This window comes from Leiobunum rupestre, chromosome 7 (genome assembly GCF_980474605.1).
Source record: "Leiobunum rupestre chromosome 7, qqLeiRupe1.1.hap1, whole genome shotgun sequence".
NCBI lineage: Eukaryota > Metazoa > Arthropoda > Arachnida > Opiliones > Sclerosomatidae > Leiobunum > Leiobunum rupestre.
In genome coordinates this window covers 35,387,644-35,414,165 of record NC_143390.1, presented here as the reverse complement: position 1 = coordinate 35,414,165, position 26,522 = coordinate 35,387,644, and the positions used below count along the sequence as shown (strand labels likewise).

General features: G+C 41.1%; 1 protein-coding gene across 1 annotated transcript in view; it reads left to right on the top strand.

Annotated features, from left to right (window-relative positions):
• LOC149936102 (cell adhesion molecule Dscam1-like) overlaps positions 1-26,522 on the top strand; it is a 90,694-nt gene that overhangs the window by 56,165 nt on the left and 8,007 nt on the right. The window contains exons 7-17 of the mRNA XM_090154932.1: positions 1,362-1,769; positions 3,561-3,722; positions 5,737-6,021; positions 8,086-8,205; positions 8,771-8,944; positions 9,006-9,153; positions 12,387-12,535; positions 13,196-13,327; positions 14,279-14,443; positions 24,206-24,276; positions 25,267-25,504. Coding sequence (XP_090011058.1) covers positions 1,362-1,769; positions 3,561-3,722; positions 5,737-6,021; positions 8,086-8,205; positions 8,771-8,944; positions 9,006-9,153; positions 12,387-12,535; positions 13,196-13,327; positions 14,279-14,443; positions 24,206-24,276; positions 25,267-25,504 — 2,052 coding nt within the window. The remainder of the gene's footprint in view (positions 1-1,361; positions 1,770-3,560; positions 3,723-5,736; positions 6,022-8,085; positions 8,206-8,770; positions 8,945-9,005; positions 9,154-12,386; positions 12,536-13,195; positions 13,328-14,278; positions 14,444-24,205; positions 24,277-25,266; positions 25,505-26,522) is intronic.

Here is a 26,522-nt window from a genome sequence, read left to right as displayed (position 1 = left end):
AAAATCGCGGGAAATATCTATAAGTATAACGCGGATTTTCCAGCACCGACAAAAATGTAACACGGATTTCTCCTTTCTTGTTTTGCTTTTATTATCCTTTGGCACGCTACGACGATGTACTCGTGGTCGTGTTTCGCGGGCTCTGCTCGAGACGAAGACGTGTTTTTATTGCGGTACAAAATCAAACGAGACCTTTTATGGGTTTTGGAACCAACCTAAAAAAGAAATTATTAGAAGGCAATATGTTAGGCTGATTTTCTTTTTCTTAGAATCGCGTTTTAACGTTGGGGGCCATTTAGATTGGAAAACTTCAATTTGAAAAAATTATTAAATCAGGGTATTTAGATTAGCTTAAACGGAATATAACCTCAAGTCTTTTTTAAGGTTTTTTATGTTAACAATTTAGGCGGGAAATCACTAACCAGCGCCAAAAATATCTGAAGTCATAGGAGGGAGCGGGAAATGGTCCACACCAAAAAACCTGAGGTTATATTACCTTTAAACAAACACACAATAGCTTTAACTAGATAAGGCAATTTTAATTTAAAAAAATGACCTTCTAAAACAAATGGTGTGGGCAGTCTGTATATATTTCAAACATGGTAAAATGATAAAATACTGATATATTTCAGTAGAATGATACTTGAAGTGTGGTATGAGCTCTACGTCAACAGTCAAACGTCGCGGTCAATTTCGAGTTCGAAATCTGATAAAATGAAGAAGTATTACTATATTTACGTAAAATGATAGTCGTATGTCAAACACGTTATAAGTTTTCAAGCAAGCCAATAGCAACCAGCGCCAAAAATATCTGAAGCCATAGGAGGGAGCGGGAAATGGTCGAAGTGTTGGTGTTCCACACCAAAAAACCTGAGGTTATATTACCTTTAAACAAACACACAATAGCTTTAACTAGATAAGGCAATTTTAATTTATAAAAATGACCTTCTAAAACAAATGGTGTGGGCAGTCTGTATATATTTCAAACTTGGTAAAATGATAAAATACTGATATATTTCAGTAGAATGATACTTGTAGCGTGGTATGAGCTCTACGTCAACAGTCAAACGTCGCGGTCAATTTCAAGTACGAAATCTGATAAAATGTAGAAATATTACTATATTTACGTAGAATGATAGTCGTATGTCAAACACATAATAAGTTTTAAAGCAAGCCAATAGCAAATATCCAAAATATGTCAAAACCTTAATCTCAGTTTCCCTTTTTAAATTACGGGTGAAATATTATACATTGGCATTTTAGGATTTTTAAGGGTAGATGGGAATTGGGAGGAGAGAAACCCTCGAGAAGGTATCGCGTGGAATCTGGGTTTAATTTCCGCCCGTATTTTGTTTGCTCAGAGGACGCGCCGGTTTTTACATCGACCTTTCCGGAAGTGACTACTCGACCGGGCACTCCGCTCTCGCTCAAGTGCTCGGCGTCGGGGAAGCCGCTTCCTCAGATCACCTGGGCCTTGGACGGAATGGCCGTACCGGAAGCCTACCACATCCGCATAGGAGATTACGTTAGCACCGAATACACCGTCAACAGCTACGTCAACATCAGTAGCGCGTCGGTGGAAGACGGTGGCCTGTACCACTGCAGCGCCCAGAACGACGTCGGACGAGTGACGCATTCCGCCCGCGTCAACATCCACGGACCGCCTTACATTCGACCCATGAAGAACGTCTCCGCTTTGGCCGGGAAGGAGGTCACTCTGCACTGTCCCGTCGCGGGATTCCCCATCGAGAAAATCGCGTGGGAAAGAGGTAAGGAAGGCGAACACCTCTCTCTTAGGCACTGCCGCCAGACGAGTTAGATCGCCTGGACACGTACCACTCCATTCGAAAAACAAATAGACCTTGTAAAATCGGCCTCTTTTAGCTTGCGAAGCAAAATCATCTTCCGTTTATAGCGCGACTTTCAACGCAGAAAAACCGAGCAAACTGATTCGACTAATTACGTCACATTACTTTAATTACATTTTGAAACAAAAAATAGTGTTATATATTTGTCCTGTATCATTTAGAAAAATGTTTTCTGTGTGGCTCTTGATTGGAAACTTCCCACTGTACACCGTCGTGAAATTCATTCCATAATACGAAATGGTTTAGACAGTTCTTAAGTGGTTTTCGTTTATTTTTCTACTACCTTTATAACAAGAATGGATTGTTTTTTATTTCCGGCACCATGGTCTTGTTTTCTCCCAACACTCGAGTGTGTTTCAATCGCGTTGAAGTTTTAAGGAGCCACTGAAATACTTGGGTGATTTGATTGACTTTTAAGGGGTAACAGACCATGAGGTTGATTGTGAGAAACGCTAAAAATCGTTGCGTTATATCCACACTCTCTAAGAGTAAATAAGTTCTTGGTAATATTTACAAGCTACACTTACATCATAAGTCTAAAGTTACCATTAATTTCTTTATTACTGCTAAATTACAATATTCTATATTATAACAACGTGTAGGACGAGGTGGTAACAAGGTTTTCGTATCATATTACCATTATCGTGAAGTTTTTACGGACAGTGAAATCCGAATAACTCCACTACACCCCGACCCACATTTAGGCAAAGTTAAAATTAATTTTGAAAACACCTGGATTAACTATCAATTTTAGACTTTTAAGACTTTTTGGTTTGTAAATATGACAAAAGCCTATTTTAATAAGAAACTTGAACTTAGTTCAATCATCCATTGTCCGGCCGTCAAAAAGGGCTTTGTGTCAAAAATTTAAATTAAAAAGGAGCATCAAAACCATTTAGTAAAAATACGAGTTTCGTCAGGAGTCATCAGTGAAAAAAACGCGCAGATCGGGGAATAGAATTAATTGTGGGATAAACAGAGGGGGTTACAGACGCCACCCTTTTGGGAGCCGTCAAAGATTTACGCTTCGTCGGCTTCCTAAATTATTCCCAACAAGCCTAAATAATAGATGGCGTTGTTAGTCCACCCTTCCTCCCCACTCTTTCGAGACAGCTAAGCTTTCCGCCGTGTCTCTTAGAATCACTTTAGTCGGATTGCATTATTTATTCATTCACTCCTCCCCTTGTTAAGAAAAAATGCTTGTTAGTTGTCGAGAAAAACCAATGCAAAGGGACACCACGCAACTACATCATTGTGGTGAAATGTAGCTGTATTAATTAAAGGATAAGTAAAATAATAACAATTAAAAAAGCTACCAACGAGCAGATTTTCAAAGCTTTTTCTCAATCAAGAGCCCCCTAGTGTCTAAATATGCCCAAGGTGAAATACTGGTACTTCAGTTCGAGTGCAAGTCCGAGTCCGCGCTTGCTGAGAATGTCAGTATCTAAAAAAGGTTCGGTCAGAAAATTAGATTTAAAACCATAGTGTCATACTGATCTTTATTGTGTTAGTTATGAATAAAAGCATTTACGAATTTTAAAGTTAAATTTCGTATTGAAGAGTTAACGCGGCAGCGATAATTTATCGTTCGTATTTCTCCAAATCAAATACTTTCGTACCAATGCGATCTTTAGGTCGTATTGGAGTGAAGTCGATCTTTAACCCGTTTAATGGTCTATATCCTCCGACCAGAGAGTCGTCGCCTTCCTCAAAGCCATCGGCAGCACGTTTTTGCGAACGGAACTTTACTGCTTAAGCAAGTACTTCGATCGGCGGACAGTGGAAGCTACACGTGTTTCGCCGCGGACAACCAGGGAAGAACCGCCCGAAGAGATGTCCACGTCAGCGTTTTAAGTGAGTTACTATTTTCCCTGCCTCGAAAAAGCCATACCATCTATCCATCTCTTCCGTCTCCGTCGGCGGATGGAACCTTTAAACTTTTAGTAGCGCAGAGGGCGGACGCGGGACATAGTCACCCCTCAAAGGAAAGAATCGCCTCCGATGGGAGAGTGAAAATAAAGTTGGAAATCTTGGGGCAAAAGAATTTAATTTCTTACTCGAGTGAGCACGTTGTATGTTAAGGGATTCACCCCCTCGTTTTTTTGTTTGGTTATATATAGGAAAGCTCTCTTCGGGGGTGGGGGGTGAAGAGAAGAGTAGGAGCGGGGGAAAATGCCAATATCATACTAGCCATGTGTGACTTTGATCAAGTAGGGTGGGGAAGAGGCGGGGGAAAAGGAGATTGAGATTATTGAGGAAAACGTTATTTTCAATTCGAGCCTTTTCTGGAGATGGCGAGAGGGAAGTATTTCAGTTATTTTATCTCTTTTACGCGGACATCTGGGCTTTACTTGAAAGAAAAAAAGCCAGCATTCTGGACCCACATACTCGCAGTTTGAGAATGAAATTTTATCTCTTTGGACCCTGTGTTCTTATATTAGGCAGTCGGGGGTGTAACTTTGAGGAAGATAGGGACAGCCTCCCACCCAATAATTTTGGTCAGTTGGCAATATGAAGACCAAATGGCAAAATTACATTTATGACACGATATTAAATCCAGTTGGCAAAATGACATTTTTGACACGATATGAAGTTCAGTTGGCAAAATAACGTTTTGGACGATATGAAGTCCAGTTGGTAAAATTAAGTTTTGGACGATATGAAGTCCAGTTGGTAAAATTAAGTCTTGGACGATATGAAGTTCAGTTGGCAAAATTAAGATTTAGACGATATAAAGTACAGTTGGTAAAATTAAGATTAAGACGATATGAAGTACAATTGGCAAAATTAAGATTTAGACGATATAAAGTACAGTTGGTAAAATTAAGATTAAGACGATATGAAGTCCAGTTGGTAAAATTAAGATTAAGACGATATGAAGTCCAGTTGGCAAAATATGTTTTTGACGACATTTTTTAGGAAGGTTTTGGTTTTTATAATAAAAATTTGAAGAAAAATTAATAAGCTAGGCTAATACACAAGTCATCTAGCGAATTTAATGCCTTTTAATTCAGGGGACTGTGTTAAATTGCGAAGGAAGGTGGTAACCAGCCCATCATGCCACGCGAGCCAACAGCCCCCTACCCTTACAATTACCTTTTTTTTTAATTTCGCCAAATGACTCGTCAAAATAAGGATAGATTAGGCAAAATCAAGGTTAACCCTCTCCTCCGACTTTTATTTTTTCGGTACGCCCCTGTATTTTAACCGGTTTAATTCGAGTTAGAAATTTAAAAAATTATTATTTGAAAGAAGCTGTAGATTTTTGAGCTACGTCTATTGATTATTACTTAAACTTAATTGAATATTTGATTTTTTCAATTGTAGAGAGTGGATGGGTTTACAATATACTGAGTCTGCCAACAATCATGGGGGGTAAATCGTATTACTTTTTCGCGGGAAGGGGAGAGCTCTGAATATCGCGAAAGAAATATTAGATTCAACGCTGTCTTTTTCTCGCTCAGCTTTACGGAAAGTTATAGCGAGTTAGAATAGGAAGTGGCAGAAATCCCGAAGGATCCCTGGTCTGTCTTGTTTCTTAATGATCCGAGTTGCTCGCAGCTCTGTATGGCCTGTCGCTCAACTATAGATACTCCCACGTATAAAGAAGAAGAACGGGAGAATGAATCATTTGAGGGTTACGCTTCTCCATAGTCATACACTCCGAATCTGGCCGGCATTGGGGTATCGCGCCGAGCGAGATAAAGCTGGGGGTATTCGTGATGAAAAGAGCAGTAATAGTCGGGCTTATAGGAAAAAAAAGGGTTTCCCTAAGAATGTTGTTATCTTCTTTTATTTCCATTATTCGCCCGGTCATCCTTCGGTCAAACTTCGCCGCGATCTTTACTCTCGTGGATTGTCCGGTTAGTCCCTCCGGCCGTCGAGCCATTCGCCTTTCCGAAGGACCTAACGGAAGGGAAGCGAGCGGGCGTAGCGTGCGTTGTCTCGGCGGGGGATCTGCCCATCAGCATCCGTTGGTTAAAAGACGGACAAACATTACCGAACGAATTGAAAGCATCCATCAGCAACGCCAACGACTTCACCTCCTTTCTGTCCTTCTCGAGCGTGCAACAGTCCCACAACGGCCGTTACACTTGCGTCGCCAGCAACCCCGTGGCGTCCGCCAACTACACCGCCACCATGACCGTTCACGGTGAGTTACGTATTCTCGCGCCACACGATATCGCCGTTATAGAGTGATAAATACGGAAGGATTCGGCCTATACAGTTTCGACTCATTTAACGAGAGAGAGAAGAATGTGTATAGACGCGACACCGCCCTTAAGAGGCGCGATACGAGGATAATGCCTTCGCGGAAGGACCTAGCGAAACGATGAAAGGTTTTGTACGACTTTCGGAAGCGTGTAAAGGAGAAGAAAACCACGTCCGAGGTTTTTGTATTAGGCGCAGATTTATAGCGGGCCTTCTTCCAGCGCCATCGCGATGAAGGACGTTTTTAAAATAATGACCCCAACGAGCTCCCCATCATCAATTCAACTTGTAGTCAATTTCCCTTCCCATCGCCTTCGCAATCTCGCCTCGCGACGTAGATTAAAAATATAAAGATACCGCTCCTTATCGTCGGCTCTATTTTTCAAATACTAACAATATAGCGACCGCCATTGCCCGCTAGGGGAAGTTAAGGAAATTAAAAAAATAACATTCTAGGTCCTGTTTACGACTAACAAGGAGAGTACCCGAGGTGTTTATTGCCAATTTTGTTCAAAGTCGGGCGTGTTGTAGACCGTCCTATATGAGATATGAAATTTCCCAAAAGGAGACGTTGCATTACCCATTCATTTGCCATGGCAACCGAAAATGTTTTTGACCACTTAAAACAAAAAAGCTCCATTTAAAAAACATCGAATTTAAAAAAAAATTAAAATCACGAAATGGGTAATTAAGACCACATTTAGGTAAATTTCATCAAGTTTGGGTAAATTTGATCATTTTGGGGTAAAGTTGTAACCATTTTGGGGTAAAATAAGGAAAAAAAAGATTTTTGTTTTAAGTGGTCAAAAACATTTTCGGTTGCCATACGAAGTTTTCCACAAAATAGTGTCACACTAATTTGTTACTTTTGGCCTTACGACGTTTTCCGCAAAATAGTGTCACACTTATTTGTTACTTTTGGTCATATGTTGAAAGTGTCACGCTTATATGTTAGTACATGTACATGAAGACAATACAAAGAAATCCATATAGGATTGTGTGTAAAACATGTTCTAAGGGGAACGATCTCCTAGCTATTGGAACGAATCTATTCTATTGTGTAGTTTACAAACCTTCCTCCAGAGGGCGAAAGAGCATTCGTTCTTATTTGAACGAAATATAATATCTTGAACACTCCGTTCTCTGTTACATACCTTTAGAACGCTATCGTTCATTTTTGAACAGACTGTTCTAAGTTGAACGACTTCTGAACGAATTTTTTTAACAGTGTAAGGGTAGTGTGTTTATTAAGATGAACATTGGCTTACGTGTGTGTATAAACAGTAAACACGGTATCTACCGTAGCGTGGGTAAACTGTTCCCTTACATAAACGTTTCACTAATTATGTGCACTGAATTGGGAATTCGCGTGGATATTTGGCTTCCCATGATCGATCAACAACCCAAAGCCGCGGGAAATCGAGTTGGAAGCGGATGGAAAAGAAGGAAACACGCGGTGCAAGCTTTTTCAATGAATATAAAAAAGCACGCATTATGTAGGCACACGCTTAATTAAAACGACGTTTTTAGAAATTAAAAAGGAAATATAACAGCGGCCACTCCGGCAGAACACCGTAGATGGAGTTGGTAATTACTTACAAACTATCATCGCCATCTTAAAAAGGCTTTTTTACCGTACGACGATCGAACCTTCGAAGCAGTCAGGAAATAGAGGTTAAGGATTTCCGTAAAACGCCGCGAGGCGAAAGCGTTTTAAGTCTAGCTCATCTTCCCCGGCGTATATAACAAACTTTCTATTAGAGCGAAAGTATGTTTTAGCCGAGATTCGATTAACGAAATGGAATTCTTAATTGGGTAATGGCATCGATTACCGGCGCGCTTTGTTGCAAAAACGTTCTTTATAGCCGCAGGCGACTGGCTGAGAGGCCCGACCGTTAGAAGGATGTCAGACGGGGGGTTGTTAGCCGTAGAAGGGACTAAGTTTATGTACGAAAAAGCTTTCTTCACTCGATTCTTTTCTCTTTTTCACTCTCACCTTCTTCAGTACCTCCGAAATGGCGGGTTGAACCCAACGATAAATCAGCGGTTTTGGGTGAGTCCGTGACGTTTGACTGCCAAGCGGACGGCTTCCCTGCCCCCGTAATTAGGTGGAAACGCGCGACAGGTAATTAATTTTTTACTCTTCGTCCTCTCTATCTCCAGCGCCCACCTTTTTTTTAATACCCTGAGCGCTTGATTAACCGTTGATGATAGGCCCTAGTACCCCTCGAAGGTTAAGAGTACATCCTCAAAGTAATGGTTTAGAAAGTAGTATACCGGGGACTCTCATTGTCTTTAAAATTAAGCGTATAGCTCATAACTTGAAAATCGATTTATACTTCGGCTCCTGACGTCTTTCGCGATGTACCAACTTCGAGAATATGTACTCTTACTCGACTAGGGCTGCCGTATCGATCTACACCAGGCCACACTTATTAATCGATAGACGTCACTAGATCGTCAAAAGCTGTAATTAATGGTGCGGTACTCGATACTGGCCAACAACAGTCAAACTAATAAGTTGCATCGATTTCGTCATGATGACTGTTATTTGTACATTTACATATTGAACTTTTAGTCAGTTGAAAGTCATTTTTTAGAAGATAATGAGGATTTCAGTTTATATCAGCGTAACTAAATGTCCGTAAGCTCTAATAGACCTACAAGGCTTTTCTTCACTTCACCCCAAGGTAGTGATCAGGGTAACTTTGAAGTCATCATAAGTAGCGCCAACATTCAGATCCGGGAAAATGGTTCCTTGACTATCCGAGAAGTCAGTAAAGAAGACTCGGGGTCGTACATGTGCCAAGCAACGAACGGAGTCGGCCCCGGACTCAGCACGGTAGTGCACTTGAAAGTACACGGTAAAAGAAACGTACGGTTGCCAGCCCGATTCAGAGTAGTGCAGTGGAATTTATATTTCAGTGGCGGCTCATTTTGGAAAGCGATTCGAAGCACAGAGCATCAGGAAAGGCGAAGCCCTGACGTTGGCCTGCGAAGCGAAAGGAGAGAAGCCAATTACGATAGTGTGGACTAAAGATAGGCATAGCTTTGATCCTCATATGGATTCCAGGTAATTTTTCTTTTCTTCCACTCTCTTTCCCCTTTGAAGTTAGCGCTTCCGCCAGAGGGCTGGCTCTGCGTTTATTGTATAAGACCGGCTTTCAAAAACGCTTTTAGAAGACGTCGTTTGAAGTTGGTCAAAATGATTTTTCGTTTTAATTAAATTGTCCTTTGGTTGAGAATGCGCGTAAACAATGGTCGTTAAGGCGATATTAAGAAAAATGCGTTAAAAGCGCGCTTAGGAAATTTAATTAACATTCCTTCGATGTTTGGCGCTTACCGCGGAACCGCCGAATTGGATAAAACCCTTTTAACGGCGAGTAATTAACTTTGCAAACCATATTTACATTTCGATGTGAATTATGTAATTGATAAACAAAACTTTAATCGGTGACAACGGAGCGAAACGAGCTTTCAGCGGACTTCGAGTTTACTTAATAGAAAGAGGTTATATTAAATTAACAAAGTTAAATATAGGACCCTAAATTACGACATATTCTTCGCGTCGCATCCACTTTAACCCGCCCTCTAGCATTGTAATTAGTAAATGATGAAATACCTTTGTATGAAATTTACCCTAAGGAGGGATTTATCTTATACATGTAAAAGAACAGTTTATAATTCTGGAAAAGAAGTGAATTACGCCTTTATTCTTTCGTATCCTCGAAAACATTTGCCTTAATTCGTATTTAAGGTAAAGTATTTACTTCTTCCGCTCATTAGGGTAAAGCGCTTGCCTTTTTGTTTGTTTTTTTGTACTTCGACAATATAATATAATATAAACGCGCGCAATAAGGGGTATTTTGGCACCCTAAGGGCTTAAAAGCGAGCCGTTCTTCAGCGAGGCTATAACTGAATTTGGTGGTCTTTGCATGTTTACCTCTGCTCAAATTAAAATTCCGAAGCACGTGCGTTACGCGTTTGGTGGTCTGAATTCTCCCGGAGCTTCCGGGCACGAAATTTCGAACGTAATTAACATCCCTCTTGCGGGGTTAAACGTAGACGCCCACCGCCTTTCCATAACCCATCCGCCCCGGTATTCAACAACGGCTTTTGCCTTCGGGGGACAAGAACACGAAGCTGAGGCCGCTGCGATATTGAATCGCGTCCGGCCCCGTTTGCTCGTACAGCCTTTTGCGTGTGACTCCGCGGCTATTTGAGGAATCTACCGGCTTTTATCGTTGTTATGGTACCTCTTATTATTGTTGGTAAAAATGTTCGCTAGAATTTCTCGGTTCGTATTAATAATTACGAGACCCGAAAACTTTAAATTATTTAATTTGTTACCCTTTCCATTTTAAATATTTTCAACGCTCTACTTTAATACTTTCAAGAACTAATTTAGGTTACTGAGAATGTGCGAGTCGATCCGTTGACAGTTCGCAGCGATAACAAATATCTAGAGTAACGCCATCTGACGGCGACACGCTTTATAATATTCTTTTTTGAACATAGTAATTGAGAATATACCTAGTATTTACCTATATATGTTTAATTTAATAAATTGAATAAAAAATTTCAGCTTTTACGAAAGGCTTACGAATTAAATTAAGAGTTAAATAAAATTATGCTCGGTTTCCCGAAATATAAAAGAAATGCATTGTTACGACTTATACGAGATGGCGCTTTACGATCGGGAAAATATTAGGTTTTCCGGAGCGGTAGTAAATAACGCTAGCCCGACGGAAAAATTGACTTTCTTATTAACCTAAATAGGTTCTTGTTTCTTTTTATATATTAATTGCGTAGATTAACGATAATTTCGTAGAACAATATCGGCAAACTTTAGCGTATTTTTTTCAAAAACTTGACGTTTAACTAATAGCCATAGATAAACATTTTCCTTTAAAAAATACGTGCATTTATATTTCTCTAAAATCCTTTTAGGCTAAAGTCTTCGAGATCGAGGTAAACATGAACGAAAAATTGGGAAACTCCGTTATAATTTTCCCGCTATATCATTACAAAACTTATGAGGTTTTCTATGAAAATTTTACGCTTAAATGAACTTCTAGGTAAATTCCAAACTATACGTTGGAAAGCGTTCTGATTTGGGGAACATTTCAAAAAGGGGGCGTATGGGTGGGGACCAACTTTATCGTCGTCTAAGCAAATTACCCTACGGTAATTTTAACGCGGGACCTAGAGACGGACACGGTTGGAACAAAACTGGGCGCATTAGGCTAAAATTTATGGGCCAGGGGTTTATCGTGTGAATGACTATTTTCAATTAGCTACAGGTGAAGCGAGAGTGAGCCAGCGACGGGGCTCTCTATCGATCGAGTATTACCTCACGGACCGACAATTAATCAGAGCACCCAGCAGTGTCGCGAACGATCCAGGGACGAACCCGGCCTATAACCCTTCGACCACGCGCCCCGAAAATTGCCACCTATAAACGTTCCCTTTCGACTCGGCGACGCTCGCTCTCCGAATTTTCAACTGTAGTTCTGAGTGTACGATCACGATACGTATCGGAGTTTTCCGTAGCCTCAAACATAAGTGGGCATGGTAGTTAAGTGCTTATTAAGCCCGCGCTCTAGCCGTGTACGTCGGACGAAACGCTTCCAGAGTCCGGAAATGGACTTGAGAGGAATAGAAGTGAGAGAGAGACGTATATATAATTTCATTGCTGGGAAACGAAATTAATTGAAAGGCGACTTCGAAACATCATTTATTGTTAAATTTAATAGTCGTAAGTTTCGGTGTCGCTCCAATGTTTTCCCATTAGCCATTGTATAGCCTAGTTTATTTAATTACAATCTCTAGCTCGGCGGGCTCATTGCCGCGACCGTACGCTGTCGCGCGGTGCGTGTGAGGGAATTCTTATTACCGAAGATTGGTGAGAGCGCTTTGTCCGACAGTTGGAGCAGGACTGTCGCTTATAGCGTTGGGCGTGTTCCGGTGACGCCTGCTTCCGGCTTAGCCACGTACACTGATTGCAATTACGACTGTCCCCGCGAGGGTATCTTATCCCTCCGCGATTCGAGGCGCGATGGTCCGATGTAATTAGAAAGGTAACGCGTTTCGTTACGTATCAGCTATAGGGTAATCTAAAAATCATTCTATAGAATGTGAAACATCTTATTCCAAAGATAAATTAGTTTAGCAGTTTCGTTGTTGACTATATTCGAAGTTGTTACGTCTATTTTGGAAGACGCTGTAAATCGGAAATTTAATAGCGGGTTTTCTCCCGTTACGGCGAAAGCAATAATTTCGAGGATGGATTTATTCTCTTAACAGATACATCTTGGAAGAGGAAGACATGGTTGAAGCCATCAAATCAGTCATCAGAGTACCATCGGCAGACCGCAGGGATTCGGCGCTGTTTACTTGCGTTGCCGAAAATACTTACGGAAAAGACGAGATCACCTATCAGGTCATCGTGCAAGGTGAGCCTCAATCAAAATACGGTTTCCCAAAAAAATAAAATCTGGCAATTCGGCAACTTTCAAATCCTTCCCATACTCGTAAAAAGTTGGTGAAAAAAAGGAGGGAAGAAATATTTAAATCTTCAACAAGCGGCGCCGAAACATTTTCCAACAAAACTGTCAATCTCTTCAAAAAACCGGAAACCCCCATTTATATTCGCGGGAAGCCTTTGACGTTAAGCCCGCCAACGTATCGTTTAACTGAGAATTAATCTGGCCAGCCTGTCTCTGGTTGGCGAGGCGCGAGGCTTACCGCTCTCATCCATCCAGCCCTCAATATACGGAAAAAAGCGAGGAGGAAACGAATTCTACGGAATGGCTACGAAAATGCAAACAGAAAAAGAAATCTCGTGTATAAACATTTCACCGTGTTGTCCGAGGGGAATAGAGCTTAAAGCGGGCTTCCCCCGAAAGGGTTACCACCGAGAAAGAGCCGAATACGCGGGGGGGATGAAGGGGTGGAGAAAACGGTATAAAAAGGGAGAGCTGACAAGGCCCTTCAATGTCAGTCAGGGCATCCTTTTTAAGCCGGGAGGAAAGAAGATTACATTGTCATGAAAAGTTACACGACAAACACGGTTCTTCCTTTTGCTTACACACGAAAAAAATATTTCGTCGCAGAGCCGCCCGACAAGCCGAGAAATCCGACTATTTTGGCCAAAGGAAGTCGGAGCTTCTCCGTCTCGTGGTCTCATCCCTACAGTGGAAACAGCCCTTTATCCGCCTACATCCTCGAGTTCACCAGAAATACAGGTAACAACGCCTTTCATACCCTACACGCCCACCTCCAACATCCAACACTGTACGCTGTTAAATCAAGAGTTATTCCATAATAAAATTTACTTTTTCGACTTTAAAGCGTTTTAAAGAGGGCTATAAGTTGCTCGAAGACTTGACCCTCTTAAGAAATTCTTAGACCTGTTAAGATTTTATTTGATTTAAATGAGTGTTAGCGATTAGTCTAACCTACCCCGCGATAACAAACTCAATTAGCGGCTACGATTGGTACTTATACTTAATGCTAATCTAAATTTCTTATAGAGCGGAGGTGTAATGTTGAAATAAAATAAAACATTATTGTTAATAAGCCTTTGACCAAGGCTAAAAAAAAGGCTTACTTATTTTTTTAAATAATATCTTTTTTTGTCAAGTTGTCGCTATTTTAATTTAAAGGCGATTTTGCCATTTAGTTTTATTCTTGAACAACGATTAACTCCAGAAAAATAATCCCAAAACACTTCTTCAACTTAACTGTCTGAAAAAACATTTTTATATTCTATCCTTAATCTCAGCGTAATCTTATTATAAGACTGTTTTTTAAATATCATTTATAAAGGTGTCGTTTTAAAAAAGCTTAATTAACTTAGAGATTAGACACTAGGGTAAAATAATTTATATTTCTCATAAACTTACGATATTAACGAAAGCCTATATATTAGCTTTTTGACGTCAAATTTTAGGATGTATTAGATGGAGAGATCAACCCAATTTCTACACGGTCTAGGAGCTGGAAAAAATAACTTCCTTGTTAGAGATCCATATAATTCCGGGGTTCTAATAAAAACCTTCTCTATCAAGCCTCAACACCCACCTAAAATTGCTTTTTTTCTCCTCTTCTCTCTTATCGCCTATCTCTCTGGTTGGTCTTTTTACCTTGGCGGGGCATGGACTGCGGGGGCCGTGAAAACGTCTTCACCACCGCAGACCCTTGGGAGCAATCAAAGAAAGTGAACGTCGAAGGTTCCGTAAACGAATTCACTGTGCAAAATCTGATCCCGCAGACCACGTACCGGGTCCGTTTGTTTGCGGAGAACGCCTTGGGGATCGGAGAGCCCAGCGAACTGATGACAGTTACCACCGAAGAAGAGGGTAAGTCACTGGTTTCTTTAGTCTTTATGATTGCTCCCTGGTCGATGGTCGTTTCCTGGTTGAGGCCACGGCTCTAGCGCGTGTAAACCGTACCTTCGACTTGCCTATGATCACGCTGCCGGCTCACGTCGAGTGTACTACGTACGGTATAGCTTTCCGGACGTCCTTATTTAATCTCCTCCTATCCGCCGTATAACGAAATCAGTAAAAAGTATTCTTGTCGTCCGCTAAGACGACATCCCAATTCGTAAGACTCGGTTAGGAACGAGGGAGAAGCGAGTGGTTGAGCAATATCGTAAAAAGGGAAGGATCAGAAAGGCTCTTTAGTGCCTTGCTAAGAAGTTCAAGAGCGGAAAAGCTCCGTAGGAAAGAACGAGTTTGGGAAATGAGTCGGTTCAGTCATTCAACTTTAATGGTTTCGCGAAAGTTTGATGAAGAAAACTTAATTAGAATTTTTTACTCCGCTCTCGAGAGCCAATCCTCGGGATCGTTTTGGGACGGATTAAATGTTTCCATTAGCGATTTTTAATTTTTTTCTTACCGTTGCGTCATTTTTCATTCTTCGCCGAATTCACGAAGAAAATTTGATTCCCGCGAGGAAAATTCAAATCACGTAATCAAAAGATCGGATTTGAGCCAACATCGCCACCAAATTTGGCTAATTTCAAGTCGGGATTTAATTTACTAAAGTACGAGATTTACTGGATTGTCTTTCAAATTGGTTGCGCTTCTTTAAGCGCGTTGCAAATTTAATGAAACTACGCTGTGTATGTAAGCAAATGAAGACTCGTACACCCCTTTAAGCATAGAAAATCTTACCAAAATTCAATCCCCTCCCTGGCCTCTTCTCAAATTAAGCCAACCTTATTTGGTTTTCTCTCCTCTCCATGATACGCCTAGAAATGATAAAATTAAAATCTACGTGGAAACTGGGTGTCTGGAACGAGTTAACATTGTTACAGCAACGCCTCCCATGGAAACACCGAAATTGCAAAATAAAAGTCGTCTATGTACTCGAGACTGGCTGCGAGGAATAAAACGAATTAGTTCTGATCTACAGAGGCAGGTGCTTAAAATGTGATAAATTTGACGCGCAATATTAATACGTACCTTATCTCTATATATTCCAATTTCCAAATATAATTCTTTACTTCCTGGGTGTAATAGTTCTCGGCTCGTTAATGGTATATTCACCGCCGTAGATGACAGGCCGTGAAATGTTCAATTTTGAGCCGATAAGAAAAATCCGCAACGAAACGCGGATTATAGCAGGCATTGAAAGAGGTGAAAGAGGAAGAACCGAAAAAAAAAAGAGTATCGTAAGCTGGGTGAGAATGGACTAACGCAATTTAAGGAGCGTCTGCTTATCAGGCAACGCTTAATTACCATAAGCGTCTCTCCCCATCTTTTTTTTTGCACGCCGGGTTGGGGGGTGACGAGGCGGGAAGGGGGAGTGACGAGGTGAGGGGGGGGGGGTTGTGACGAGCCGGGATGGTTGGGTAAAGAATCCCCACTATCAGGAACCGGAGTGAAAACAGTCCGTCCGCTTAAAGTGTTTATAAGTATCTGTTAGATATTTTGTGGCCAGAGATAGCCATCTAAATGAGGAAAAACTGTTAATGCGTCGAAACAGGGCGAAAGAAAAATTCTTGATTTATCAGGAGCGAATCATTTAGCGAAGCCGAGTCTTTAAACAACTAAATTGGTCTAAAACGCTGCGAGGATCTTGTTGCGGGGAGAGGATATCTCGCTCGTTAGATAATTCAATCAACGATCGGGCTGTCTGACAGACTGGAACTGACTCGCCACCTTCGCGCTCGCCGCCAGCTGACCTTTCTCATTAGCTTTAGATTCTAGAAGGTATAATTTTCTCCATCTCTGGTTGCTTTTGCTGCGGCGGCTGGCGGATAGCGAAGAGAGAGTTGAGGCGCGGGTTCGCGTAACGAATGGTTTAATCTAGTCGGCAAGCCCGCCGATACAATCTCATTCAATTAACTCCCTGGCCGGTCCGGCAAAGAGCCCTTCGATCTTTCGCGCGCTCAACTCCATTAAAACCTTATCGAGACTTAGCAGTGAAATTCGCTGGCCCCCTTTTCTCACTGCGTCTCTCTCGGAGGTCCACCCCCGGTTCGATAGAGTGAAAAGTCCCCGGCAATCGGTTTGTCGATAAGAGTTCTGGGTGTTTTCCCGGAGTCGGCCGTGACTTTTCGTCCGTTTTCTCTCGGGCCTCTTATCGGTTTCCCTTAGATACGTTTCTCTCGATCCTATTTCCAGAAGGCTCCAGCCTCGGACCAAAGAGAAGCTAAAAGCGGCGACGAAAAGGAGCGACTTTTTCATTTAGTAACGGCGAAAGGTTTCCGAATCAGCGGGGATAAATGTTAGGAGTCAAAGAGAAGACGACGAACGCGTCCAACGTCCCGAAGACGTTCGCCGAAAATCCTTTAAACTTTTTCGACACCCAAATACGCGCTCGCCTTTTTATATAAGGCTTCTTTGGTTTCGAAAAGACTCTTTCTTTTTCGGGGAAATCGTATTGGCGGCAATCTTTTTGGGCGCTCGGTTGGCGAAATATTGAGGACATTTATCGCGGTCTTTCAAAAAGACTTCAAAGCAAATCCCCGAAGCTTAAATGACTGAAATCGACGCGTAGAAGACCCGCCAATTGATAAAAATCTTTAGTGTCAAAACGAGAGACGTTTGATGTTTGGATTAATCCGATATGGCCTTTAGATGAGAATTTAATCCAGATTCTGGGAAAAGATGAAACGTCGTTTGGAAGTTGGAGCAGATGGAACTATTTAGGTGTACAGCATTATTAATTTCACTGGAATCTTTCCCTTTTCTTTTAGTTTCATATTTCATTTCATAAAAAGCATTGTTTCCAATTAGTCAACGGCCAATAGAAATTAATCAAAACTAGTTTTTACTGGGATTTCTTACTGTACTCTATTTCGCGTTTCCGATTTGACGTCACGAAGCTCATCGGTTCCTCATTGATGTCATCAGCTGGAGAAGTCCAATGAGAGACCGTTGTGTGAAGTGTCATAATGATGTTTTGTTGAATGAACTGACCTAGGCCTAGCAGTATTTTCACCATGATTTTGTCTGCTTTTTCAAATGAATACTGTTTAATTACAGAAAAGCATCATAAGAAAGTTCATTCATAATTTAAAGCATAATTATAAGTAACATATTAAACATAAGTATGGCACAGAACGAATTCGGTTAATGATAGTCTGTCGTGGAGTGATTGCAAAATAAGAAGTTTCCGAACAGGAAACTCGTCCCTTCCTACTCTTTCCGTTGGAAAAATAGTTGGTTAGTTTCATAGCGGGAAATACGAGCGTACACGCTTTTAGGTTTGAAATTCGAAAAAAACTAACTTCTGAAATGGAGCCATTGCTTATAATAATTATTTTTATCTTCCGATTCAATTATTCATCATTATTTTCCGAAAGTAAGCGTTATTTACACTTTTGAAAGCATTTTAATTTTCAATAGGCCTTGGCTGGTCTGTCGAAAAGGCTGCCGGCGGACTGTCGGTGATTTTCCGGGCATCCTCAATATAGGGGCAGCTCGTGGAGAGTTGTCAGTCCGTCGGTACGTAATGGTTTATGTTGTCATTGGCGAAACAAACTATCATTAAAAAATTTACATTGGGTGAATAGGAAGTGTCATACTTATGCTTAAAGTAAACATTATTTTTCTGTAGTTTTATGTCCAAGAAAGAAATCTTCGCACCAAGTCGTACAATACCTTTATACGTCACGTAGCTCATCGGATTTTTAGAAGCCGGAATCTATGATTCTAACTGAACGCAGCCGCTAACGCAAAAAAAATCCGTTGGCCTAGGTTTCCACTATAGCGCGCGTACCGGCGAATCACTCTACTTTGGGACGAACAAATGTTTGGACGCGCGTAAAGGAAAATACCTTATGGTAAGCGTTAGTGGAAATTAAGCATTAGCCTTGATTTCCACTAGCGCGTGTACTGGCGAGTCACTCAATTTTGGGACGTACAAATGTTTGGACGCGCGTAAAAGAAAATGCCTTATGGTACGCGTTAGTGGAAATTAAGCATTAGCCTTAATTTCCACCAACGCGGTAACTGGCACGTCACTCAACTTAGAGACGTACAAATGTTTGGACGTGCGTAAAGGAAAATGCCTTATGGTACGCGTTAGTGGAAATTAAGCATTAGCCTTGATTTCCACTAGCGCGCGTACTGGCGTGTCACTCAACTTTGGGAGGTACAAATGTTTGGAAGTGCGTAAAGGAAAATGACTTATGGTACGCGTTAGTGGAAATTAAGCATTAGCCTTGATTTCCACTAGCGCGCGTACTGGCGTGTCACTCAATTTGGGACGTACGAATGTTTGGACCCACGTAAAGGAAAATGCCTTATGGTACGCGTTAGTGGAAATTAAGCATTAGCCTTGATTTCCACCAACGCACGTACTGGCGCGTCACTCAACTTCGGGAGGTACAAATGTTTGGATGTGCGTAAAGAGAAATTCATTATAATGCGCGTCAAGTCGAAACCAAGCATAAGCCTTGATTTCCACTAGCGCTCGTGACGGCGTATCACTCAACTTTGGGAGGTACACGTGTTTTAACGCGCGTAAAGGGAAATTCATTATGATGCGCGTTAGTGGAAACCAAGCATTAGCCTTTATTTCCACTAGCCCGCTTACTGGGGTGTTACTCAACTTTGGAAAGTAGAAACGTTTTAACGCGCGTAAAGAAAAACGCATTATGACGCGCGCTAGTGGAAACAAAGCGTAAGGCTTATATTTTTTTCGGCGTTGATGCTCTACCGTTACAGCGTTTTTGCTCTATTGAAAACCATCCTTAAGTCCCATATTTCATTTCCACGCAAAAACTCTTACAACCAAATTTATCGTATCTTTTTCAAAGGCGAGGTAATATAAAATCTAGAAAATAAATCGTTTAAAAATTTTGGAAAAACTTCATTAGGACGAAAAAAAAACTCTCGAGATAAAAGTCAGTATAAGAAAAAGATAAATGTGCGCAGAACCCCGTTGAATATCTACCCTCATCGGAAAGAAAGTTAAGTTCGCGGTTGTAGTTAAGGAAAAATAAAAAGAGCAAAACTAGGCGCATCACGAAATGGACAAGTGCCAGGAAGGATATTTCCCTTATAGATCTTTCTGTATAGGCCGGTGGCGTAACTAGAGAGTGGGCCAAAAATCCCGAGACAAGGTACTGGTACGTCCGACGCGGCGTAGGAGAAAAGGGACTCTTCCCTTTCGGACGAAACGAAGAGAAGACTCTGGCTGCGCTTATCAGTCCAAAACACACCTTCCTTTTGGTGCTCTCAGTTCGTGCGTGTTGAATGACTCCCTCGAGGGTCCTCCTATGACAAGTTTCGCGCGCGCCCCGCTTTCTGCCTGGCTGATGCGGAGACGTTGCTCCAAAGGGTTTTCCGAGTGTGTGCAGTTGGCCGACTTCTTTTCTTTCGCGATAGACTAAAGATGGCCCGGCCGCATCTCGCTTTCCCAGAGAATCGACTTTCCATTTCGTCGCAGTTATAATGCCAACGACGCCGGAGAATCCTTGGCCGCCGAATCGTTTTCGTTGCGTTTTTAGTGTTTTCTCAAATTTACGTCGTTTTAAAAACGTCTTAACCTCGTTTAATTACGATACCTTTCCTCTATCGCCTTTTATCACCGAGAGCCGTCCGAGTTGTCCGATTTAGTGGCGTCTACCATCCAACCTCTTTCCACGAAACTCCTCGTACCTATAAGTATCCGGAAGTAAAACCGTTTGAGCGTCACTCTAGACTAAATTTAAAAGCCTTTTGATTAAAGAGCTATCATTAGCAATTAAACTTTCTCCGAAACTCGTTATTGCGCCTCCATGGATCGCGTTATAAATAGATATAGCCCGAACCCTAACGACGGAAGGAGTATGAGAAGGTGGTTTATAGGAACCGTTCCGCGAAGCGGTTCCTATATTCCAATCTTCTTAAAACGAAATCCCGAGATAAATAAATTAAACCATTCAAATGTCCTTAATACCACGGTATAGGAATAACGGTCTTTAAAGGAGGATACTTAATTCCTAAGTGGTTTATAACTGCGGGTACGCGTTGCTATTGCAACTCTCATTTCCAGTAAGGTCAAACGTTGTTCTTAAGAAGACCCATAATATTCGCGCGAAGACTTTATCCGCTTAAAACGCGACCTTGGACCATCTTTAGGTCTTGTTTACGCCTGAAGTGAGAAATAGCTCATACGTAGGTAACAAAATTAACTTTTCAGTATACGATTAAAGCAACTAGTACGAACATTACCAGGCAATGATAGCCACCAGATTCGAGAAACAATAGTCGATAAAAATTCGCGGTTTCTGGAGAAAATAATTATTAGCTCCATTTGAAGCGACATTATCCAGAGTTTTGGCGAATGTGGACGCGTCTGAGAGAGGTAGCTCCTCGCGGAACGAAAGTGGAAATTGCGAAGAGGGAGAAAAGGGGGGAAGCGATGTTGAGTTGGGAAGGCGTCAACTGGTCGAAACGCGCCGTTGATGGATTAGAGGACTGGCGCGCGGTGTCCGCCGTTACGTTGCCCTCTATCTCTTCTCTAATAGGCTTAGTCTACGCAGCGCGGGTTAGATTAGATTCGGAATTGAGTTTTGAAAGGTTCAAGCGTTGGCCGAATGTCGTCTTCGCCGAAGAGAGACCGATTTCTGCCCATCCGAGACAGTCTTCTTCTTCCTATTCCCGGACGATTTATAGCGAACGAATTCCGGCGAAACGAATCCGAAGAGACCCGACCGTGGCGCTCGCGGGTGTCGCTAAATACGAGGTACGCCTATAACTCAATTGGATTCACCTCCGGTGCTCTAGGACAAACACCGAGAAACTAGAGCTATACTGAGGCTTCGAAGTTCTATTTCTGTCTCCGGTTCTAATCGAGTTAACTCGCGTAAGCCACTGTGAAGTAGGACCCAGAAATCCGTATTTTGACTCTCACTGACGAGTTTTTCCAAAAAAACGCTAGCTACATTTTTTCTGTTTTTCACGCTTGATAATTAAATATTTAGGAACGAAACGAAGCCCCACACTCGGTAAAAGCATTGCCACAAAAACCTCTCATTTCCGTCCTATTTCTCTCCTCTAAATAATCTCGCTGGTCTGTAGGCACGAAGAATTTCACGAATTTACAACTTTAACACGTTTTCCGTATTGAAGAGAAATTGCGGAGTAATAAATGAATCTTGTAACGCGTCGGCTGTGTTTTATTTTTGAAAAGCGATAATTTAGTTGCGAGGCTTCAGATGGAAATAGTTCATTTGAAGAAAATATTATTCTATCCGGTCTGATTCGAAATTCTGAAAGAATTCATCGCTACGTGGTGCTAAAAAATTTCAAAAAGCACTGATTCATAATTGAATTTTGCTATACGTAGGAGACTTCAATAGATGGGTTAAAATCGCCCTAGATAATGTAGGAGGCAGACTCCTTACTCTACACTTTCCACGTAGGCGTTTTCTAGCGCGGTCTTATCTTCTCTCTTAGAATTTTAGTTAATAGAGAAACCTTTCCCATTTATGAAAAACATCAAAGCACTAACTGACGCGTATCGAACCTCGATAGGAATTCAATTTCATTAACAGTCGTCATCAGTGAATATATGCTAGACGATTCGGCTATAAAACACCGTGAAATAATAGCGTCACTCGTTTATTTCTAAATAATGGGTGGATTATGCCATAATCGATAGCGTACGATCTCGTTGTTATTAACGTCGGTCAATTTATTTTTAGCATAATGCAAATTTAATGGAAACTAAAGACAGATCCGAGCTGTCTGGCAACCTCCTTCTATAAATCGCCTTTGACAGACTTAATCTCGAGGACTTTTTAAGCTGTCCGGCTCTCGCCTTATTGAAATCGGTCAGCGCGATTGAAATGAGCGTTCTCTAATATTGAAGGCGATATATTAAAGAGATATTGGGAACGGCGGCCGTAACGTTGGAGACGCCTTTAAATAGAGCTTAAAGGCGACCTACGCTTAGTAATTACTGAATTCCTGATCGGTATAGGGAATAATTAATTAGGATGAATTGTTTAATTGAGAGATCATCGGCAAGCGGCGCGTGCTAAGAACAGATCTGGGAAACGGATTATATTAAATTTTGATATTCGAGTTTGCGTGATCAATTACCAAAGCAGCTTGCCGCTCTCGTTCTGATCGATTCGCCAACCATCTCTGACCCCGTATTAAACCGCTATAAGGCTCCGTGCCGATATCTAAATTTTGATTACAGCCGCCGTTCTCAATGCGTTCTCCGCTGTATCGGTCGGAACAATCAATTCCACGGATTTCCTCCCACTCTTCAACACAAATCACGATTACTTTGAGAAACGCATCGCCTTATTTACAAGCCGTTTATTTACACTAATCGCTTCGCTGCAAATTCCTAGCGTAAACTCGTAAGGCTGCTCTTTGCGCGGACTTATTGAGTTGAGAAATGAACCTTTGTCAGTACCGTGCGGAATATTGATTTGTTGAACACGCGTACCGTGGCAATGTCATCTCCATTGACCTTAAGTAAATTCTAACGGTGGCAGAGTGTACGTATCATGATGTATAAAAAAACGCTCGGATTCACTGTTTTTTTTTACCACGTATTTTCCCGAAGTAGGAAAGTGTCATATTTCAATTCTTTCTCGCTTTCCCCTCGTTTTGACTGCTAAAAATGGGGACAATATGAAAGAAATATAACAATCGATAAAGTATACTTGCTATCAAAAACGCGTTCACCCATCAGTTAGATATGAAAGCAATTCATACTCGATACACTAGTCATTAGAGATCAAATCACTAAGTGAATTCTTATTTCAACTGTAAGATATCCCGCTATTGTAATATCTCCTATTGGCTGGTCCGTTTAGCAACATAGATAGTTTCGTATGTATACCCCGAATATAAAATAACCGTGGCTTGCCGAGTTTGAACGGAATAGCTTAGATAAAATTGATTAGATTTGAGAATTTAATAAGATAATATGAAACAAAAAAATAACCACGTAGACATAACGGCAAAAATATCCCAATAAACTGATTTCGAGTACAAAAACATTTTAGTAATTTCCTTATGACACACACGTAGACCAGCAAAATGAGGACTAAATGAAATTGCTGTTTTCGGCGAGGTAGTTAGCGACGCTAAAAATAACCGTATAAGCATCATTAACTAACAACCGAATGCCTCTGTAATAGGACTGCACGCTCAGGAAATAGCCCCGGTAGAAACGGACTACTCGTTAGTCAAAATAAATACCGTAAAGGAGCGAGCTCTTTCACATACGTGAAAGTGCCCACTGCGTTCTCGTAACCCCCTTTTCGTATCTAAAATAATAATTACGAAGTAAGGGACCATAACTCATCCGCCAAAAAACGAAATTAATCCGCGGAACGAGCATAATTTCATACGAGTGGGGGGGGGGGATGAAATACGCTGGAGGAAAAACAAGATTCACGTGGGTTTTTTTTTATTTCCAAGACTTCTCTTTCTATTATATCGTCCGTTGGGCAAAATCAATTTCATTTCCCAGCAAAACCGGGGCCCGGAAATGAAACTACAACATACAACGCCTCTTTCCAAGCCGGATATATATTCATTCGAATTTTCGCAAACGCGAATGCAAATATTCTAATTCTAGTTTCTCCTCTGTTTCTCTTTCTCTCTTCTTATATTGCGAATTGTCTTTTTATTGGTCCGCCACCCACGCAGCTCCCAATGGACCCCCTCAAGAAATCAGAGTGACAGCTACGAGTTCAAAATCTTTGCAAGTCTCTTGGAAGGTAAATATCATTAGATTACGTTCCATTTTTCATATTTTTTCCCCGACCAGAACGGTCGTGGTCTATACGAAAGTTGACGCTATATTAGCGTCGTTTATTTTCGTACTTTTGACGCGATGTTACTCCGAGGATTTGTATAGAACTAAAATATATACTTCTTTATACGATGCAAATTGATTTAACTCAACTTATTCGAAGCATACTGCCGATATAACTTGACAAACTCGATCCCATATTGACAATTTAAAAATTGAACAGTTCTTATTTTTCGTTGCTCTTATGAGAAGAGACGAAGCGAAAGTAAAACGGGAAAAGTGCACTTTAATAAAAACTCTTGATATTTTTTCGTGAGACGGTCTTTCCAGTTTATACTTACTTTTGGTTCCAAAAACATAGTGAATATTTGATCTTTTTGCCCTCGTACGATGTGGAATTTTAATTCTACTTTTTTATTTGGGGAAATATAAGAAATATCCCCAGTGAAAAGTTCACTGAGCGCAAATATATATATATATATATATATATATTAGTGTGTGTAACGTCCCGATATTTTTTGCACTTAACCAAACAGAACGAAAAAACCTTCTTCCAAAACTTCATAAAATTCTTGATTTTTTTTTAGAATTTTATAATCAAATTTGAAATATACCGCTCCTAGGTATAAAACTACTGGAATATTGATATAAAAGTTTTAATTTATTTAAAAATATCACCAAAAGCATCAATTAAATTCCTATAGATGTTTGCCAATGTTTGTCATCGACATTAACTAGACATATGAAAATGTTTCGCCAGGAATTTACCACGGTTCCCAGAACTCGAAATGTCGTGTTTACGTTAAACCTCTATTATGATAGTTTCGCGTATGGTAATACGTTTTAGATGCGTTCAACAATATAGGTCTAAATCTATTCAAAACAACGTTATAAAATTACAACATATCAGTATTTACGCAAACAGTATCTCACGCGTCGTGTTTATTCCTCGTAGGCTCCCTCTCAAAAGGATTGGCAAGGGAGCGTGCAAGGCTATTACGTAGGCGTGAAACCATTCGCCGGCAACGAACCATTTTCGTACAAGACCGTCGAAGTACGCGATTCGGGCACCCAGGAATGCGAAATAAACAACTTGGAACGGCACACCAAGTACGTCGTGGTCGTCCAGGCATTCAACGCCAAAGGGGCCGGACCAACGTCGGCCGAGGTCCTCGAGGAAACCTTGGAGTTTGGTAAGAGACAACAAACGCCACTTATCTTAAAAGCTCGTAAAAGGCAAACATCATATAACGAAGAACGGCGTGGGGGGGATGTCTATGTACGGGCTAGGCCCAAAGGGAAAAGGGGACTTAAGATATACATTATTAATGGCCGCTTTTTGTCTGCATGGGGAAAAAATAAAATTAAGCCTTGTCCGAAGCTGGATTTTTCCTGGGGGGAGGGCAGTGAAACTTACCGGGTAAACTAGGGATACAACGATCGCTATTGACGCTTCTCTTTGTCCAGAAACTAAAAGTCCACTTTCTTTATTTATTGTTTGGTTATTTCGCGTTCTAAGCCGAAAGGGAATCATTACAAATTCTTAAGCGGATGTTATGCCACCGGTATTTACCCTTTCGTACGTTTCATATATTCCACGTTCAAAGAGCTATACGTGAAAACCTTTCGAAATCTTTACTTAGGTACGCGTTTAATACATTTAACTTCAGTGTTTTTAAGCCGTTCTAGAATAAATTCTGTTTACCGTATACAGGGTGTTTCAAAAGGTTATGCAAAAATTTTATGGAGTTGTAGGGGGTGAGTTGAGAATGCCTGTTTTTTCCCCATTTTCCTACGACGAGTTAAAAGTGCGCCAGAGAGCTTCAAAGTGTGGCCTACTAGCCCCAGGAAGTAGGCTGCCACAAGCGCAACACCAAGCAGCAGGAAAATTCAAACATTAAGGTTTGGGTTCGTGTGATAGGTAAAAAACGACTTTGTAAACAAATCGAGGTAACCAGCGTAAAAAGTAAACTTAAACTTATTTATAGTCCTGCTGCTTGGTTTTGCGCTTGTTGCAGCCTAATTCCAGGTGCTAGTAGGCCACACTTTGAAGCTCTCCGGTGCTCTTTTAACTAATCGTAGTGAAATGGGGAAAAAACAGGCATACTTCTCAACTCGCCCCCTACAAATCCTTAATTTTTTAACCACCCTGTATATCTTTAAAAATTAATTGAATGAAAGCCTTTATAATAGCTTATCAAGTAGAGCCCG